Source organism: Hyperolius riggenbachi, chromosome 5 (assembly GCF_040937935.1).
Source record: "Hyperolius riggenbachi isolate aHypRig1 chromosome 5, aHypRig1.pri, whole genome shotgun sequence".
Lineage (NCBI taxonomy): Eukaryota > Metazoa > Chordata > Amphibia > Anura > Hyperoliidae > Hyperolius > Hyperolius riggenbachi.
The window spans coordinates 362,726,170-362,748,007 of NC_090650.1; the positions used below are offsets into that span (position 1 = coordinate 362,726,170).

The 21,838-nt window shown below is 44.2% G+C and overlaps 1 protein-coding gene across 1 annotated transcript in view; it reads right to left on the reverse strand.

The window, feature by feature from the left end:
• Window positions 1-19,992, reverse strand: part of STAU2 (staufen double-stranded RNA binding protein 2) — a 353,719-nt gene extending 333,727 nt beyond the window's left edge. The window contains 4 exon segments of the mRNA XM_068237509.1: window positions 2,235-2,391; window positions 7,334-7,464; window positions 10,482-10,719; window positions 19,830-19,992. Coding sequence (XP_068093610.1) covers window positions 2,235-2,391; window positions 7,334-7,464; window positions 10,482-10,710 — 517 coding nt within the window. The 5' untranslated portion in view covers window positions 10,711-10,719; window positions 19,830-19,992.
• Between the last annotated feature and the right edge of the window lie 1,846 nt (window positions 19,993-21,838).

The following is a 21,838-nucleotide window of genomic DNA, read 5'->3' on the forward strand; positions in this document are numbered from 1 at the left end:
TGGTTATGGGGAAATTTCCACACAAAAAATGTAATTTTACTGAATCTTTATTAAAAGTAACCCGAGGTGTGAGACCTATAGAAGCTGCCAAATTTATACAATACTAGTTGCCTAGCAGTCCTGCTGACCTTTCTGGTCAGTAGTGTATAAACCACACCTGAAACAAGCATGCAGCTAATCTTGTCAGACATCTGATGAATGATTGTATTATGCTGGGTACACACGGTGCGTTCCCGCAACGAATGCGCAGCTCGATTCCCGACGATTCGATTATTTCCGAGCGCATTTCGATGATTTTTAGGTCGAGTGCCATGTAAAATATGGCAAATCGACCTAACGATCCATCGACCCACGAATCGGACATGTCGGAAATAAAGGAATTGACAGGAGCCGAGCGGTGCATTGACAGGAATCGAGTGTGGGAACGCAACATGTGTACCCAGCATTAGAGGCAGATGATCAACAGAACAGCCAGGCAACTGGTATTGTTTAAAAGGAAACAAACATGTCAGCCTCCATATCTCACTCACTTCGGTTTCCCTTTAAAAGTAGATTAAAAATAAATGATAGCTGGGCCAGGTCTCCATAAGGGCGATTCGGACTAACTGATCCTTTCTCAAGCTGTCAGGCCAATGCACACTGTGTAGTACAAACACTCCTTATATACCAGACAGTCTTAATAATAGCCATTTATATGCAGAATATTAGCACTATATTTGGCTATTTAAAGGTGCTTTGATGCATTTTAGATTCAACCCCATGTAAAATTACTACAAAACTGTTACATTACATAGGAGCAGCACGGTGGTGTAGTGGTTAGCTCTATCGCCTTGCAGCGCTGGGTCCCTGGTTCCAATCCCAGCCAGGGCACTATCTGCAAAGAGTTTGTATGTTCTCTCCGTGTCTGCGTGGGTTTCCTCCGGGCACTCCGGTTTCCTCCCACATTCCAAAAACATACGGATAAGTTAATTGGCATCCCCTAAAAAATTGGCCCTAGACTACAGTACTTACACTACATAGTATAGAGATATGGCAATGGTAGGGATTAGATTGTGAGCTCCTTTGAGGGACAGTTAGCGACTAGATAGATAGATAGATAGACACACTGTGCAGCGCTGCGTAATATGTCGGCGCTATATAAATACTAAATAATAATAATAATAATAATAATAATAATAATAATAATAATACAATTCACGTGGAAGTGTATTAGCTCCCTCTGGTGGCAATATGTGGTTAAGGTGGCAAGAGTTCTTTTCAGATGAACTTCTTCATCATCCATTCCTTTAGTATAAAAAGGAGTGGTGTTTGTACTACACAGTGTGCACTGGTCTGACAGCTTGAGAAAGGATCAGTCTGAAATGCCGTGCTTTATGGAGACCCAGCAGAGTTATCATTTAGGTTTTTAATCTGCATTTAATAAAAGTTACTTTTTATGAAAAGATGGCGTGAAGCCCTTTGCAGACATATTGAATTCTCCGCGTTAACTCTAGGGGTTGGTTCCAGCACATCACATCATTACCATTTGTGCTTAACCCTTTGTTATATAGAGGAACCAGTCCGACGAAGGCTTTTTATAAGTCGAAAGCTCACCGTTTATCCATCTCTAAGTTAGCCAATAATTGGTATCATCCTGATTCAAAACTTCTTGCTTATATAGCCACCTATGCAATTCAGATGGCAACCTTTTGATTTGAATAGGCTGCGTTTCCTCCCCTGGCAAGAGCAGGGCAGGCTCCACTCCTGGCAGGAGCCTCCAGCATCAAGAACTAACAGAGGTGGACACAAGTAGTGGCATCACTAAAATTCATGTGCCTCCCCCCCCCTCCCCCCAAAACTGATAGGGCATCCCCAGTGTTCACACTTCTTCCCTTGCCACCCTTATGACCTTCACAGCCTGGAGGCCCATCTTACAAGGGCTATAAAACAAGTGTGGCCATCATCTTCACACCCATAATGGATATGGCCACAAACCTCTAATCTGGAAGTTTGTCCCCTGTATCAGAGGAAGGAAAGTTTAGTAGTGGGGACCCCACAGCTCTAGTCCCCCTTGTGGTCTCAGGGGATGGTTCCACCATTGTTACATCCCTGCCCACAAGAGATATAAGAAGCTGTCATCAACCCAGAAACAAGCCTAGGTAGACTGGTTCTCTAAACCCCAATGAATGTAAAACTTTAGAAGAATCAAGTTTTCTAGAAATGATGTATGACAAGTAAGAGGAGCGCGAGCCTACCTGGGTTATTGATAATGTTCTTCACTTGTCTAGCAGCAGGTTTGGGGAGTTTGGTTTCAGACAAAGCCAGACTGGCAGCAGCGTGTTGTGCCTTCTTAATGCTCGTGCTCTCTGCTTCCCAGGACTGATCTCCTAATGTCAGCTGTACAGTAAACAACTTGGATAGGAAACAGAAACAGCACATTGGTAAATGGCAACTCACAAATACAGTCTGCACATACTGACGTCAGATAACGATACCAGCACAGCAGAAAGCAAAATCACAAAAGTAAAGATGTTTAATACGTTACCTTTTAAAATGTCATGGTTTGTACGGACGGTTGTGGAAGCATAACTATTGCAGTGAGTGTGTAAATGTGAGACCTCTTAAAGAGGAACTTCAGCCTATGATCCCAAACCCCCTTTCCCACAAGCAATCTTTACCTATTCTCGAACAGACTATCAGCAGGATCTGCATGGCTGATTGTGGTGAAACCCCTCCCACAGTTTGATGTCATGACAGCTTTCCTTCTGTGAACCTGATTGCATTGTGGGAAATAATTACTATTTCCAACTGCCAAACAAGCAATAACTCACTGTGTACAGAACTCTCAGTAAACAAACATTCTGCACAGATAATCTGCCAGAGCTAAAGATGTCACAACCAGTGATACATTTCAGAATGCAAATCAGAGGGATAGTTTTTACAATGGGCAAACACTGACGAAATCTGAAAGTTAGTCATTTAAAGATACTTGTGAAGTTAGTCAGCACATTCATCTACCTCTACATATGTGGTCTTATGCTGGATACACACGTTGCGTTTCCGCGTTCGATTCGCGTCGATTCGATTATTTCCGAGCATTCCAAGCGCATTTCGATTTTTAGGTCGAATGCCATGTAAAGTATGGCAAATCGACCTAACGATCCATCGAACATGTTGGAAATAATCGAATCGACACGAATCGAACGCCGCATCGACACGGAAACACAACGTGTGTATCCAGCATTAGAATCTACCCCACCCCTTCCCATATTACTAAATAGCAGATTTACTTACAGAAAGCCTGTACTTATACCCATAAGTATAGTTATCCATTTGCCCTTAAAGTACATCAAAATACTAAATAGAATTCCCAACATGATGTGAGATCTAACTCCTATGGTGTAGCAACACTCCAATCTAGACTAACCATTCTGAACAACAGTGATGTAATCTCAATGCGTACATTAAACAGCTAAGAGAAAAAAACAGGAGGTGGAGCTTCTGTCTGGGAGGTGCTTCCACTGTTGGTTGTACAGAAGAGATGGGAAGGGGGGGGGGGGGGGGGAGAATCCTATTGGGGATTCACTTCACTACACCCACTAAGTACCTTTAAAGTTTTGAAGAGATACCCAGATAAATGAAAGATGGTCAGGTTAAGGACTGATGTGTATTCATAGTATTAGCATGCACCACATGAGTTTTCTAGTTCCCATTTAGTTCAGAATAAGGCAAGAAATAATTCCGAAGTTATATACAAAGGCAGTGCAAAAAAAAATTAAAAAAAATCCAAATTTATATAAAAAAAAGCAAGTGCTGACAGTCCATTCCGGTCCCCAGGAGGTCCTTTGTCAAGCTTTTAGATTTTCAGAGTTAGTTTGTAAAGGATAAAGCATATTGCATGAATCCTAGAGTTCCAACACTGTGATCCAAGCCATGCCTGCTAAAGGGAGTGCTGTATGGGGCTTCCACTATGACAGCCATACCCTCTTGTATACCTTCTATCCTCTTTAGGAAGGCAGAAGATGAAATGGTCTACAACTGCCAGACTGGATTGGAGGGGCACTAGGCTACATAACCAGCTCTCTGCTTCCAGCAATCCTTGTGAAGAGCTCCAATTTACTTTTCAGACACAGTGAGAGACACAGACCAATGGTCTTATGGTGTTCACAGTACATCACACGTCCTTAAAAATATGACTACTATAAGCAGAATTTCTTTCCTTGTTTTCAGTCTCTTTAAAAGTGAAACTAACGGCTTTGAAAGTTTGTGGCAATGGTATAGCAATGCTCCACAAGACTACTGTTCTTGAGGCAGCACAGAAATGTATTTTCACCCTGCGCCATGGTGCAGGGAGAGGTTCATACGCAAAGGCCACTTCCCCCTCCCTTAGTGACATGCTTCCTGCTGGTGAGGAAGTACATCAATAGGATTCCCGTTGGTCTACGCATGCATGCCCCACACTCACTTGGTCACTCATTAACTAGAATTACTGCATGATCCGTGTGCTAGGACCGAATCATGGGGTAACGTGCTGCAGACATTGCGTATGCAACTGATACTTCCACTGCACAAGTTTCCATCGACTTGGATGTCCCTTGCGGCGGGGATGCGTAACATGGGGCGATGCAGCGTGCAAGTGTGAAAGGGGACTAAACCCATCCTCCCACTTAAACTTGCAATTGTAAAATTTCTATAAAAAAAAAAAAAACCCTGGCTTCTGTACTCTTTTTTGTAGAAACCCATCTTGCTGTAGGGTTAAATACTTAAAGAGGAACTGTAACATAAAAATATCCCCTGGGGGGTACTCACCTCGGGTGGGGGAAGCCTCCGGATCCTAATGAGGCTTCCCACGCCGTCCTCCATCCGTCAGGGGTCTCGCTGCAGCCCTCCGTGGAGTCCGGGCAGCGGTGACGTCATTATTTACCTTCCTGGCTCCTGCGCAGGCGCTCTGACGGCTGTCGGCTCCGAACTACACGGAAATACCCGATCGCCGTCGGGTCCGCTCTACTGCGCAGGCGCAAGTTTCCTGCGCCTGCGCAGTAGAGCGGACCCGAATGAGATCGGGTATTTCCGTGTAGTTCGGAATGGAAAGCCGCCACAGCGCCCCCGCTGGAGCCAGCAAAGGTAAATATTGAAATGACAGTCGGCACAGTCGCCGGCTGTTCGGAGGGCTGCGGAGAGACCCCCGTGGGACAGAGGACGGCGTGGGAAGCCTCATTAGGATCCGGAGGCTTCCCCCCACCCGAGGTGAGTACCCCCCAGGGGATGTTTTGAATGTTACAGAGTCTCTTTAACCATTTACCGCCATCCTAACGTATTAAAACGTCATGCTTACCGCTATTAACAGCAACATGACGTTTTAATACGTCGCGCATTCCCGCCGCTGCTACCGCCGTGTGTCCGCCGCTACCGCCGCCATTACCGTCGGGATCCCGTGCTGGGCGATTGGGGAAGAGGACTGAACAGTCCTCTACCCAATCGCAGTGCCTGGAGTGAATGGACGTGACCGCGAACAGCGGCTACGTCCATTCACATAAACAGGAAATGTAACAGTTTAATAAAGTGTGTAAAAAAAAAAAAAAAAAAGTGAACACGTCCTATGAGTGTTCACCAGCGCCATCTTGTGGCCAAAAAGTATATTACACTTACAAAATACATACATTTTCAAGTATATACACATCATTAATAAAATTACACTTCCAACCCTCCCCCCCAAAAAAAACACTTGTAAAAAAAAAAATCAGCTTAAAAAAAAAAAAAAAAAAATAGTTGCCTTAGGGACTCAGCTTTTTTTATTCTATATTTTATGGGGGAAAATTAATTTTAATTTATTACATAGGGGCTTGTAATTATGGCCAGAACAAACAGAAAAATAACCACTTATATTTCAAAATAATATACTGTCACCATACATTGTGGTAGGGACATAATCTAAACGGTTTAATTATCGGGACCACTGGGCAAATACAACGTGTTTGTTTTATCCACAGGAGAATGTTTAATTTTAAAACTATAAAGGCTGAACACTGAGAAATAATGATTTTTTTTCTTTTTTTTTCTGTTTTTCTCATTAAAATGCATTTAGAATAAAAAAATTCTTAGCAAAATGTACTATCCACAGAAAGCCTAATTGGTGGCGAAAAAAACGAGGTATAGATCATTTTCTTGTGATAAGTAGTAATAAAGTTATTAGGGAATAAAAGGGAGGAGCGCTGACAACTGAAAATTGCTCTGGTCCGTTAGGATAAAAACCCTTGGGGGTGAACTGGTTAAGTAAAAAAAAAAAATAAATAAATAAAAGAAAAAAAAAATAAAATAAAGATTTTTACTCACCTGGGGCATCCCTCAGCCCCCTGAAGCTGTATGGTGCCCTCGCAGCCTCGCTCCTCCTGTCCCCGCCGGCTGCTACTTCCGGGTTCGGCGAAAGCCGCCGACAGGCTGGGAACGCGAGTGATTCTCCGCGTTCCCTGCCGCTATATCACCTTCTATGCTGCTATAGCGTATATTTTCTACGCTATAGCAGCATAGAGGGTGATATAGCGGCTGGGAACGCAGAGAATCACTCACGTTCCCAGCCTGTCGGCGGCTTTCGCCGAACCCGGAAGTAGCCGGCGGCGGGGACAGGAGGAGCGAGGCTGCGAGGGCACCATACAGCTTCAGGGGGCTGAGGGATGCCCCAGGTGAGTAAAAATCTATTTTTTTTACCTTAAGTATTCCTTTAATGAGCTGCAGTGTTGTACCACAATAACCAGTTTCCACACATGAGATAATTCTGCAGCTGGCCAACAATTTGGGACCCTACCATGTCAGAGCGTCTGTGAAATAACAGTTTTCCATGCTTACATTAGAGGAACTGTAGTGGAAATAATTTATATTCTACAATAATCATTTATAAATTAGGTCAGTGTGGCAGGTGATCTCTACTAAATGTTTGAGAATTCAGAAGCCAGTGCAAATAATGCCTGGTTTCCCAGAATGCTCTGGGAGAATTCCACATAGTCAAACAGCCTAGGCTAAGAATCACTGGGAAGGCGGGGCTACATACCAATATAAAGCTATAGGAAGAGTGTCTGATGCTGAAACAAGAAAAAAAAAAAAAAGTCCGTAAAAGTGGATATCCTGAATAATTTACTGCATTCTACTATATGTCACTACAGTGCCTCTGAGAAAAACGAAATTAAGGGTTTCCACGAATTCTTACAACAAACTGAAGAGGCTGCCTCTCAGCAATAGTGGCGTGTCACTATAAAAGATGGCCATACTTCTAAACAAAATAGTACACAATACAAGAACATTGCATACAAAGCCAATTAAATAAAAAAATAAAAAGGCCTGAGATTTGAGCAGAGCTTACCTTGGAATGTGCTGGTCCTCTTTCATCCAAAAGTTTATATTGTGGCTGGATCCTGTTAAAGCGGGCTAACTCATTCACCAAACACATTGGAGTTTTCTCTTTGGGGTTTGTCATGTTTTCATGGAGAGGCACTAAACAGAGACACAGCTGCCTTATTATGATGGATTTATAAAGCATCCACATATTCCGTGGCGCTGTATTAAGTAAGGGCCCTGACACACCTAAAAGTGTTTTGCGGGTCGTTCTCATTTTTAAAAAGGACCACTATCGCAGAAAAAAAAAAAATTTCAAATACATGTAAACACATACAAAATCAGGACTATGTTTCTCCAAGAAATTACTTTTGAGCCATAAATTACTTTTCTCCTTTGTGCCTGACACCTACAGCAGGTAAGGGCTGCCCAATGCGGTGATCGCAATTCACCAGTAGACTGCGGTCTGCATTTTAAAATAGTACGCCAGACGCTGACTATGCAGCACCGGCGTACCATCCAATTGTGCTGCTCTGCGCAGAGCAGCATACAGCCAATTACAAGTAGCAAAGGCAGAGGCGCGGCAAGCTAGAGCCGCATCCTGCCCACCCATCTTCCTCCCCCCTTCCTCTCTGTCAGCTGCTCTCCCCCGCCACGTTGTCGGATCTCCCCTCGCTGACCCTGCACAGAGACCTGATTAGCGGTGATCCGCAGTGGAGAGGAGTGGGTAAGGACGCGTATAGAGGAAGTGCTTTTCCTGTATACACGCCGTTCTCTCCACCGCTAGTCGCCGCTAATCTGAGGTCTCAGTGCTGCATGCCCCTCTGGGCATGCAGGGTCAGTTAAGGGAAGGTGCCAATGGTGGAGAGCAGTGGCTGGTGGAAGAAGGGGGGGGAGGGGGGAACTATGGCTAGCTATTTGTATGTGGGTGGCACCTACGCTTATCTATATGGGCGTACCTACACCTAGCTATATGGGGGCACCTATCTATATGTGGGGTGCACCTATGCCTACCTATATTGGGGGCGCCTATGCCTAACTACCTATACTGGGGGCACCAATAGTTTCATTTTGTCCTTTAAACTTATTAAATCACATGTTGCACCTGAATCCAGCTGGCAGGGTTGGATTATATTATTCAATCTGAGGTTTACAAACTACTATTTTAACTGCTGGTAACTCTCAAGCTCAGGAATTTTCAAAGTAGCCCGCAGGTCAAAAAAGTGTGGGCACCTCTACAGTAGGTAATAAAAATCTGAGAGAACTGACAGGTATTGGACTAGTCCATCTCCTCATGAAGGATTCTCAGCAAGGCTTTTATTCTTTAGAATATTCCCTGAAAACGATTTATAAAATGATGCTGGTCAGCCTCCCTGCTGAAACTAAACAAAACCCTGAAAATCCCCCAGGAGGAGGAGGAGGAGGAGATGTGCTAGTCCAAAATCTGTCAGATTTCTACTACCTACTGTAAGTGACTACAACACAGGAGAAAAATAATTTATGGCTCATTTTACTCTGGAAGAAACTTACTTCTTATTTATAACTGTTTACATGCTTTTAAATATTTTCACGATAGTGGTACTTTTAAAAAACGCGACTCCATTGACCTACATTAAAGAGAACCCGAGGTGGGTTTGAAGAATGTTATCTGCATACAGAGGCTGGATCTGCCTATACAGCCCAGCCTCTGTTGCTATCCCAAACCCCCCTAAGGTCCCCCTGCACTCTGCAATCCCTCATAAATCACAGCCACGCTGCTGACAAACAGCTTGTCAGAGCTGGCTGTGTTTATCTCTATAGTGTCAGTTTCCTGCTCTCCCTGCCTCCTGCAGAACTCCAGTCCCCGCCTGCATCCCTTCCCTCCCTGCTGATTGGAGGGAAGGGACGGGGGCAGGGACCGGAGCTATGCAGGAGGCGGGGGAGCAGCTGAGACTGACACTACAGATGTAAACACCCCTCACAGCACGGCTGTGATTTATGAGGGAGTGCAGAGTGCAGGGGGACCTTAGTGGGGTTTGGGATAGCAACAGAGGCTGGGCTGTATAGGTAGATCCAGCCTCTGTATGCAGATAACATTATTTAAACACACCTCGGGTTCTCTTTAAAAACACAGCAAAATTGCAGTGATCCGGATTGTTTTGAAAAATCGCAATCGTGGCTATTTTGCTGCAATTTTAATTTACGTCAAGCATTTTTTTTTAAAAAAGCGAAAATGGCCAGCAAATCGCTTTTTGGTGTGTCAGGGCCCTAAGAAACGAACAAGGAGTACATAATACAGACCATGGTATACACAAAATAGACATTGGTACATAATACAGAACTGGTAGACTTCATTACAGTGACAGAGGTAACATGATGAGCAAAACGTATAGCAAATTCCGACACACAAAAGGGTGAGAGAGCCCTGCTCTTGTCCGCTTACAAATTCTTATTCTAAAGGAATATGGAGGCAATGAAAGGTGTGGGTAGTATACAATATGCATACCAAGAATCGGGATTATTAGGTTATATTTAGTAAGGAGCACAACTTGCCCAGAGAGGAATAGTCTAAGGTAGAGTGTATGCTTGTTAGAAAAAGTGAGTTTTGAGGGAGCACTCACAAATTTTAAAAAGTTTGGAGTGTGACGGATGTGTTCTGTAAGGGGATTCCAGAGGAGCGGTGAAGCTCGTGAGAAATCTTGTATACAGGAATATGATGAGGTGATTCTAGAGAATAATAGGAGGAGGTTGCATGCAGAGCTGAGATTGCGGTTGGTCTCTGGAAACTAGTGACGAGAGGTATAGGAGAGAGATTGTGGAGAGCTTTGTAAGTTACAGTTCCTTAGGTTAATTGAGCTTGACAGAGAGAAGCAGCAGAGGAAGAGTGAGAACAAAGATGGACAAAAATATTAAAGCATAACTTTGATTTTCCTCTCTTGTTCCTATCCCAATTCTGCAAAGTTAAGTTCTGAAGAGAAAAAACACACACACACACACACACACACACACACACACACACACACACACACACACACACACACAACACACACACACACACTTTAGCCCACCATATGTGAAGCAGACATCGACCCTTAAAAAAAAAAAACGACACGCAAACCTGTGAGTAAAAATATAAATACTTAAAAATACAACCACCCTTCTATGCAACTGGGTTAGTTATTTTAGGTCTACCGTACCTTCCAAGAATTTCTTTTTTCCTTCTTCAGGAGTCACACTTGGTGAGCTTACAGAGGAAGAGGAATCCACCAAACTCTCAGGGGAGCTGCCTGTGGCTGTTTCTGGAGTGGATCCATTCAGGGAGCTTTGCACACTCATTTGACTGGTATTGGTGGCAGGAGCGGGTAGCACAGAAGAAAAAGAAGAGTCACACATGGGTGTGGATGATGGTGCCTTGATGTGTGCCATTCTCTTGCTCTGCAACATGGAAACACAGACAGCTCGTAAAATACAGTAACTAAGCCACTTTTTTTTTAATACTATGAACAGATTGTATAAGTGAGTTCTTATACATACTACATTAAAGTGGTAAAATTGGATGTTTGTTTAGAGTGTGGGCTGCCTGCAGCTCCAGTATCAGGGCTCCTGGTGCACTGCACAGACTGACCACACAGGGAACCCCCACCCCACAACAGCTTCCCCCAGGCAGGTACAACACAGCCATCCACTCCCCTATAGTACCCTTCATCTGAAGAGGTAACAGCGAAGAACTCTACTGACACCATTTCATAAAAGGGGAAGGAAAAGCACTGGGGACGCAGTGTGAGGACGACTTACACTCTGCTGTGCTTCCTGCCTCTTTCAGGTGAGAGGAGTTCTCCCCACCCCCTTTTCTGGAGGATAAATGGAACTGCTGATTACCCAACTGCTAAATCATTTGACTTCTGAATCTTATTAGTCCTGTGTATAGATAATTCTTGAGTTGAGTGGCCAGATAGTGTACTGCCTCTGACACAGGAGACCAAGCTTTGAATCTTGGCTCTTCCTATTCAGTATACCAGTACCTAGTCAGTAAGAAGTCCTTGTCCAAGACTCCCTAACACTGCAGGATAACGCTCTGACCGTGCCCTTAGTGGCTGCAGTTCTTAAGCGCTTTGCGTCCATCAGAAAAAAAACACTATACAAATGTTAGAGTTGTTATTTATGCAGTTGCTGCATCTGATTGGTCCATTTTTTTTTTTTAAGGTTCATACAATTCGCATGCAAGCTGGAATTATTAGTGCCTCACTGACTATCTCTAATAAGCAAGCCGGTGTTAAGAAGTAGAGTATTATGTTATGGAGAACAGACACCACTAGTTTTGTAGAAGGTTGAAAAGAACCTAGAAGTCTTCCACAATAACCATGACAGTTCTTCTCACAACTTACCCAAGTACTCCACAACATTTCTATCTCCATGGACCCATAGCAATGCTTACCTGTCACTGAGGAAGGCCAAACGACCTGCAGCAAGAAGTACAGTTTTAAAAAGGCAATGTTGCTGGATAGTGTACTGGTTAAGGGCTCTGCCTCTGACACAAGAGACCAAGGTTTGAATTTCGTCTCTTCCTGTAAAGTAAGCCAGCACCTATTCAGTAGGACCTTGGGCAAGACTCCCCAACACTGCTACTGCCTATAAAGCGTGCACCTAGTGGCTGCAGCTCAATCGCTTTGAGGAGAAAGGCGCCATAGAAATGTTCTGTGTCCTGTTGCGAGTTGCTGGTTTCTGTTCTGCTCTGTCTAGGAACGTGGAAAATGTGTGTACAGAGTTGGTGTATCCTGTAAATAAACCTAGTTTCAGTTATCCTGCCTCTGAGACTACTGAAAAGACCACCAAATGGGCCCTAGACCGATATATACACTCCATCAGGGGTGCCCATTAGGTAGTACCTGTAGATCACAAAGGGCTTCATGGTAGATCCCGACCCCATTACATTTCCATTCTGTATACACAAGTGGGCTCCTAAAATTGTACATAGGTAGATCATTTTGACTTGCTAATTTTTTAAAGTAGCTCACAAGCCGAAAAAGTGTGGGCACTTCTGCACTTCACGATACATACATAGACATTAGGGCTGCACGATTTTGGGTAAAAATAGAAATTGCGATTTTTCTCTTAGAAATTGCGATTGATTTATTCACGATTTTTTTTTCAAACCAAGCTTTAGCGAGGGGCGGGGTCAGGAGCCTAGCTATGGCGGGCTCTGTCAGAAAAATTTGCCGTGCATTTGCATTGCATTTCAGGCAATGCACATTTATAAAGCCTGAAGCCCTCTATGATGACCCCTCAGCTGAAAGTGAACCTTAAGTGAACAAAATAAATTGCGTTTTACTCACCTGGGGCTTACCTCCGCCCCCTGCAGCTGATCGGTGCCCACAACGAGTCGCTCTGATGCTCCGGGTCCCGCTGGCAGCCACTTCCGGTGATCAGTTGCAGGGGGCTGAGGTAAGCCCCAGGTGAGTAACACAATTTATTTTGTTCACTTAAGTGAACAAATGTGCGGCTAATGTGGTAGTACTAATGTGCGGCGTACGGGACTCTTACGAGCCGGGCAGCGGGGGGCGGATCCACAGAAGCAGTGCATATTCATGATAGCTAATGAGCCGGGCGGCGGAGGGGCGAATCCAGTCCGAAGCGGCACACACAGCTTCACCAATCACTGGATAGCGATGGTATGACGGCAGCGGTAGGCGGAGCTGTACAGAGCGTACAGCTCCGCCTACGTCATTCCATTGCTTTCCAGCGATTGGAGAAGCCCTGTGCCGCTCTGGACTGGACTGGCCCCCCCCTCCCCCGGTTCATTAACATATGAAATATGCACTACGGCGTCTCTCCTCGGCGCGTAGCGGTAGGCGGACCATGCGGCCAAGCACGGGCACTAAAAACCGAAAACCGCCTGATACTGACGATCCCCAGATCGTCTTTACAGGAACCGCGGTTTCGGTTTAAAACTGGAAAATCGTGCAGCCCTAATAGACATATCACTATGGTAGGGATTAGATTGTGAGCCCCTCTGCGGGACAGTTAGTGACTAGACTACATATTCTGTACAGCACTGCGTAATGTGTTGGCGCTATATAAATAAAAAATGTTGTATTTTACATAAGTAGTCAGGGAAAACAGTTACAAGTATGCTGGTGCCACCTGCTGGAAAAAAAGTTGTAATGCAGTCTTCAGATAAAGTACACCTGACCTGAGTCAAAGCCATCTAAGGTAAGCACAGAGGTATGTGTATGCTGGATCCATGCACATCTTGAGGGGAGTGGATGGGGCGGGAAGAGGAGGAACTGAGAGGGTGATAGGTGGGAGCATCACCACTATGCTGCCTCTTCCTGTTGGAAATTTTGACTTTACCCAAAAGTTAATTTTTTTAAGAGGGGAATCACAGAGACCGATAAGGACAAGGAGAGGAATAGATAATGCACAGAGGTATGTAGGCCCTGCATGAAAATGCTTCTGTGCTTACCTTATGAAGCTTTGACTCGGGACAGATATACTTTATGTGGAAGCAGTATGTGACCATTGGGGTCGAGAAACAATTGTTCGGATGGACACTTCAGTATTCCTAAATGCAGAGGACCACCCCAGTAGCTGCAGATAAACTTATAAAGTTGTCTTGACTGCTGGCAACTAAGCAAACTGTTCTGTTAGGTATGTGGAGTCTGAGGATGCGTCACTAGCCGTGCATTGCCAGGCCTTCCTGATAATAACCAGTAATGTCCCCCACACGTATTATAATTCTGACCTTTGTCTGTTAGAATTCAAGCCTCCTGCTTACCAAGCATTACTTCCTGTCGATACTGACCTTTGATGACAGACTCCCATCTCATGTCTCTTGCCAACATTTTCATACTGACTGCACTGCTTATACCAAGCTGTGACCATTTTCTCATTTGCTCCAATCCACTTAAAGTGGACCCAAATTAAAAATACAAGATTTCAGAAATAAAATCTATTTTCTAAATTGTAATAATAAACAGCAGCCTTTTTTTCAGCGGCATGACGACAAATATAAAATATTTTACATTTATTGGAGGAACCCCTCCCTTCCTTTCAAATTGCCAGGATTTTTCCGGCAAACTGGTGGAGTAGATGGTGTCCGGCAATGGAGGAATTGCTAATGGCTGCCCCCAGTATAACCCTAGCTATGAAAAGAGAAGGGTGAAAAGCATGCACTGAAATGATCATAGGCTTGAAGGAGTGTTTATCTTTGTATGTGTCAGAGTAGTGCAACTAAATATTTTTAAATAAAAAAAATTGTTTGGTTTGGGTCCGCTTTAAGTGATAAGCGACTTCACACAAAATCCAAAACAAAAACTTTCAAGTTAACAACCTTCTTAAAAAAAAAAACAAAAAAAAAAACACTTTTCTATTTGGATAAGTTGGAAAAAGAACCACTGTCAAGCCTAAGGCCTGGGACCCACCTGCGACTGCAAAATGCTCTCAAGAAAACACTGCCTCTTAAAAGCAGAGCTATTTCAGGTAAGGAAGTTTTGGGCCCTGCTTTCCCTTATGAAATCATGCCAAAAATGCTGCATGCAAACCAACTGCCAGAGAAACTGCAATCGCTCCTGTGAGATCATGACCATTCCCTTTCAGCAGCAAAGCACTTTTTGGAATAACTGGCGATTCCTAGAAAGCATACATCACTGCTGAAAGCTCTACCGGGTGCCAGGCCGTACCACTGTCCCCAAATGCACTGCCTCTTCGAGCCCTTGTCACCAAAATTACGAGAAGTCTGCACCACAGATACCATAAAACAATTAACAGATGTCCTAAACCTTCCTCACAGTACCTAAAACTAGAAAAACAAACTTCACTTGAATATTTTAGAACATGATTGAGCAGATCATTATTTATCATGCCATCATCAGAGTCAATGCACTTAAAGTAAACCTGAAGTCACAAAAATAGATAGTGATCTCAGCAGGGGCAAGCCTCTGGATGGTCCAGGACCTTCCTCGGTCTTGTAATAACTCTCCGATCCTGCTCAGGGACCCCTTTTGCAATTTGACATTAAAGTCAAAGATTGCTTGCGGCTGCGTTCCACTCCGTGTACCAGCATACAGCCTGTGCAGTCTCACGGAGAGACTCTTGCGCTGCTTTCCCCTCATACAAGAGCGGCTCCGTGGTACTGCACAAGCATGGCCATCCACGCCCCTCTGCAGCGTGGCTGCGGTCGTAGGAAGAGGAAGTACATCGCAGCCAGCTGCGGAGGAACTGTGGACTTTGGGGAAGCCTCTAAAGCATCCAGAGGTTTCCCTGTATTGACCTTTTCTTTTTAAGCTCCATGTGTCCTTTGAAGAAAGCCTGTGTCCAAGTGTTTATGAAGTGAGGCTCAGACTTGACTTCAAACATCACCAAGCTGCTTCCATCACCAAGCTGCTCCCCCTAGCCAAATGTCTTCAGCTCTAGTCACATGATGCTGGTGACAGAATTAGTGGGCACTGGTTTAGTGAGAGTTGGCCAACGTGAGCAGCTTGGCGAGTAGGGACAGCCACAATTAGCCACTCAGATTGGTCAAAGAGATAAACAATTCTGAGTTCATGCTGAATTATGCAAATTTTTCAGCAAATTTATGCAGAATGAAAATGGACCAATCGAGCCCCACTCAGCTTCAAACAACTGGTCCAGAAATCAACATACATTTGTACAAGGCAGAATGTTTTGCATCTCCTTGACAGTTTGCTTTGAAGCAAATCAATGAGAGAAATGTGCTCTACGTACTTGTTCTGTTTTCCAGTGTGCAGTCTGAATCTTATTATTTCTAACATTTGTAGATCGCTTTTCTCCTGTCAAGCTTAAAGCGCTCGAGAGCTGGAGCCAGCCACTAAAGCTGCGCTCAAGAGGCCACCCTGCAGTGTTGGGCACTGTTCACACTTTTAATCGCAAAATGCTAGCGATTAGCAGTAGCGTTTTGTTGTGGCAATTTTTACGCAATAAACGCACTTTTTTACTGGACATTTTTAGAGCGATCCAGATTAAAATACATTGAAATCATGATCGCTCAAAAATTACGAAAAATGCTGCATGAAGTGCGTTAGGGTTTCACGCTAATAGCAGAAGAGAAATCACTGCCATATAAATTACATTGCACTAATGCTTAAAGCTTTAAAAAGGGCTAGCGATTCCCAGCAATTTGGCGATTAACAGTAAACACCCCGCTAAAGTGTGGATGGGTCCTTAGGGAGTCTTGCATAAAGACTCCTTATAGAATAGAAGGTACTGACCCTAGCCAGGATTAGAACCCTGGTCTCCCATGTCAAAGGCAGAGCCCTTACAGGGTCCCATACTTAACTGGGTCTTCCTTAAAGGGGAACTGAAGAGGTATACGGAGGCTGCCATATTTCCTTTTAATCAATACCAGTTGCCTGGCAGCTCTGCTGGTCCATTTCTCTGCAGTAGTATCTGATTAACACCAGAAACAAGCATGCAACTAGTCTTGTCAGATCTGATTAAAGTCTAAAACACCTGATCTGCTGCATGCTTGTTCAGGGGCTATGGCTAATAGTATTAGAAGCATAGGATCAATAGGGCTGCCAGGCAACTGGTATTGCTTAAAAGGAAATAAACATGGCATCCTACATATACCTCTCTTCAGTTCCCCTTTAAAGAGACACTGAAGCGAAAAAAAAATGATGATATTATGATTTGTATGTGTAGTACAGCTAAGAAAAAAAACATTAAGATCAGATACATCAGTCTAATTGTTTCCAGTACAGGAAGAGTTGAGAAACTCCAGTTGTTATCTCTATGCAAAAAGCTATTAAGCTCTCCGACTCGTGGAGAGGGCTGTTATCTGACTTTTATTATCTCAACTGTAATTGAACTGTTTACTTTTCCTCTGCTAGAGGAGAGGTCATTACTTCACAGACTGCTCTGAAAGAATCATTTTGAATGCTGAGTGTTGTGTAATCTGCACATATTATAGGATAATGCAATGTTAGAAAAAACACTATATACCTGAAAATAAAAGTGTGAGAATATTTTCTTTGCTGCTAATCTTCTAGTAATTATTCATAGTACACAACCAATTCATTATATCATATATTTTTTTTCGCTTCAGTGTCTCTTTAAGCCCCCTCATGCCTCGCTGTCTCCCCGGATGGCTGTGGCCCCAGGCAATTCAGCCCAAAAGCCTGGCCGAGTCACACTTTGTTACGCATGTGCGGCTCGCTCCCCAGCCTGGGAGTGTTCTGCGCTTGCCCAGTACTACTGCGCAGGTGCAGAACGCTCCTAGGGACGGGAGATCACGCATGTGTGACAAAGCACGACTCAGTCAGGCCTTTGGGCTTAATTGCCAAGGACCAAAGCCACCTGGGAAGACAGCAAGGCACGAGGGGGCTTAAGGAAGCCCCAGGTAAGTATGGTACCCGAGACGCTTCTCACCTCAGGTTCCCTTTAACACTATCCAGCCACATCTAATACATGTATGCTCAGATACTCACAGGGAATTATTAACATAGGAAGTATGTGTCCTGGCCTTCCTCTGTACAGATAATACGATTGGATGCTATGACATCCCACCCATGAGGCTCTGGTCACCAGTTTTACCTCTTATAGAAAAAAAAAAATCTTCCATGTTAATTGAAGGCAAATACCTACTAAGCCTGTCACTGGAGAAAGTAAATGAAATGCAAATAATTCTTAGAATTAAGACAATCAAACGCAGCAGGAAGTACAAATGATTAGCCTACTAGCAAGTTACATACAGAATTATTAGCAGATCATTGGCCATCTCTACCTGACACAAATATCACATGACCAGAGATGGTGACAGTTGGCCAATTGGAGCAGCTTTTCAAAGCAGGAAGGGGCGGGCACCATTGACAACTCAGGCCTGAGCGTCATGCTATACATAAGTGCAGATAAACAGGTTCTGAGCAAAGAAAAAGAACATGACATCAAACATAAAGCAATTACAAAGTGGCAACCAGTATAAGGTCTTCACTGGTTTGCTTTACGTCACACGCATTGGACACAGGTTTACTTTGAGGAGAAATTCCATTTTAGTTGAGAAAACCACAGTGCATTTAGTTTGGCTGAATGTATTGCAAATATCAATGACAAACATGTATTTCGGCACTTGTGTACTTTAAAAAAGGACCCATCAGGAAACCTCATAGGGGAATTCAGCTAATGTGATTGATTGGGTGGGCGGCACCTTCTTTAACTCCTAGGTTACCAATAGGCTGTAGCAAACTACACCCACACTATTTGGCCAATCACAACACTTTGTGCTGTAAGGTGCTGCGATTGGAGAACTGTCCCCTATGAAGTTTCCTGCTGGGTCCCCTAAAGAAGACTTGTGCCTGCATTGCAGCTTGCTTATTTTGTGTACAAACCATCCATTCCATAGTATTTCTAATACAAACTAGAAGATCAGTTTGCTGCCAAGGAAAAGAAAAACATTGCAGGTGTTGTAAGGCCTCCTACTATGCAAGCTATTAGCTTACCAGCATTGAAGGCAGCTAAACCAGATTTTTGCACAGGAGTTTTCAGTTTGAAAAGCTAATAAATAGTTAATGCTTCTAACTGTCAAATAATTATTCATTACCATTCTGAATCTGTGCAGCTCTGAGCAAAGTTTTAGTTTAGCCCATGTGAATACTGCTTCCTATAGAGAAAAATAAAAATTACCTAAAGTCAAGACTTCAAGCTCATCTCTCACAGCCAATTACGCCTGCATGGAGTATCTGGTCAGTCTGAACTACAGAGCACTGTTGCCATAGTTGCACAGAAGTGCCATTTAAGGTAACATTGTTCCGTTTTCAAAAGGACAGATCAATATTCAATTGCAAAAAATACATTTGCAGTAAAGCTAGTGTAGTTGAGGTGGCCCACTCAGACAACTGATGCTCCCTGCAATAAATCATAGCAAACTTGCCGCCGCTAAAATCAAAAGTACCCAAACAAGTACATATAAAACACTAAATTAGTAAATTCTAAAATTGCGCACCAGGAGCCTCACCCTTCACCCATTGGGCATCAGACACGGCGCTTGCTTCTGTCTCCGCTCACACAACTTCCCTAACCCTATTCTATAGGTGCCATGAATAGGGTTTAATGAAAAGGGCATATTAATGGTGTATGTATAGATGTACTTGTTGGGCACTTTGCTTTTCACAGCGGCAAGTTTGCAGCAAAATATTGCAAGGTGCAGCAATTGGTCAACACAGTGGTTAATGAGATTTCCCAGTGGGTCACCTTAACTAGACTAGCTCCTCTGCAGCACCCACCTAGACATGCAGGAATGCTATAAGGTGAGTGGGATGAGCAGGTCCCCAGCTCTCACTGGCCATGCTGCACTAGGGCTGTGTGTCTGGCATGGCTGTAGCCGGTAGCTGGGGATGTGCTCAGTGCTGCAGCATCCCCACTGACAATGCATGGGATGCAGGATGCACTAGGTAAGGAAGCCATGCAGCAAGTGAGGCTGGATGATGTCAGGGAATAGCCAGGCCTCTCCTGTGCTGCAGCTGCGGCTCCCTTCTGCCTGTGTGATGTGTGTCAGCATGATGGCCGCCTTTCATGTTGCAGCGCTCCATTACCTGGCTGTCCCGGGCCGGGCTGCTCACACCTCCAACATTGACAAACACTAAAGAGAATGAAGAGCCACGCACCGCCTCCTCCCCTGACAGCAGCGGGCTAAACCAAGTCACCCGGCAGGGGACGCCTCCCTCTCCCTCAGTCACTACATTGATGTTTCACGGCTGATTTTAATACCGGCAGGTTTGAAAAACATTTCGTTACGCTATTAAACTGTCCTGGTTTACGCAGCGTGATGTGAATTTGACTTTTATCCCCGCTCCACCCACACCGGCCGGGCTGGCACGCCGGTCTGAACAATGGACCGGACCACCGCCCTCACGCTCTCCGGCACAGAGGAGCAGCCATTACTCGCAGCACTAGCGGCCCCGTGTGGCTGATGGGGGTCACTGCATCGAGATAATGGCTCATAGCAGAGTGAGGAAGCAAAGCATAGAAGCAGCGGGATAAAGGAAAAGGGAGGAGGGGAAGAAGTTACTGGAAGCCGGCTGAGCTTTCACATGTATCAAAGAATTTAGAATGGATTTAGTACAGAGAGAAGGAATAAACTTTAGGAAAGGGCAGTAAACTGTAACTCGTGGGGATAAAAGGAGCAACAGAGATAACTTATTATTATAAAGAGGTCATGAACTATGGGCATATCCTGTGGGCAGCACAGCTGTATTGCTATAACAGTCTATATACAGTAGATTTGGCCTTATTATTATCATCATTATTTATATAGCACCATCATCTTCTGTAGCACTATACAAAAAATACAATATAATGGGCAGTGTAGAACAGAGTCGGTGTAGTGAAATTTTTTGCAACATTATCAGATTTTGCAACCGGTTGCACTTATTTATACTAGCTATAGTTATCAGAAAGTGCAACCTAACCATTGACTTCAACCGATCTGTATCAGAAAATGCAACCCAACCAAACCCTATTCTCACGCAGAACCCTCCTCTATTGCTCAACTAATAACCCCCCTTGAGCGAACAATCCCCCCTCTTGCTCAACTAATACCCCCCCCCCCCCTCCCGGAGGGAACAATCCCCCCTTCTTGCTCAACTAATAACCCCCCTGGGGGGAACAATCTCCCCTTCTTGCTCAACTAATAACCCCCCCCCCTGGAGGGAACAATCCCCCTTCTAGCTTAATGGGATCTGTGGTTGCAAAAATTACAGGCGTGTTAACAGAGAGAAGCCGCGCCTACGCAGTTATACACTGTCTGTCATGATTTGACATAAGGATTGTCCATAAACAGGGAGCAGACATGGGGCCTGATTCACAAAGCGGTGCTAACAGTTAGCACCCTGGTGAAAAGCCCTTTATCATGCCTAAACTCAGTTTAGGCATGATAAGTTTAGGTATGATAAGTTTAGGTGTGATAAGTTTAGGCATGATAAGTTTAAAGAGAATCTGTATTGTTAAAATCGCACAAAAGTAAACATACCAGTGTGTTAGGGGACATCTCCTATTACCCTCTGTCACAATTTCGCTGCTCCCCGCCGCATTAAAAGTGGTTAAAAACAGTTTTAAAAAGTTTGTTTATAAACAAACAAAATGGCCACCAAAACAGGAAGTAGGTTGATGTACAGTATGTCCACACATAGAAAATACATTCATGCTCAAGCAGGCTGTATACAGCCTTCCTTTTGAATCTCAAGAGATCATTTGTGTGTTTCTTTCCCCCTGTTCTCATGCACTGAAGTTTCAGGCTGCTCTTTTCTTCCTGCAAACAGCTTTGCCCTTGTCTGTAATTCTTCAGTATGTGAAAGCCCAGCCAGCTCAGAGGACGATTTATCCAGCTTGTAAAAGATAAGAGAGAAGAGAGAAGCTGCCCTTATCTAAATAATACACACACAGTGTGCAGAGATGGGCCTGGAGGGGGGAGATGCATCACAGAACCACAACACTGAAGAACTTGGCAGCCTTCCAGACACAGGCTGACAAGTCTGACAAGAGAGAGATAAGTTGATTTATTACAGAGATGGTTATGGTAGAACGTGCTGCAGTAAGCCAGAAC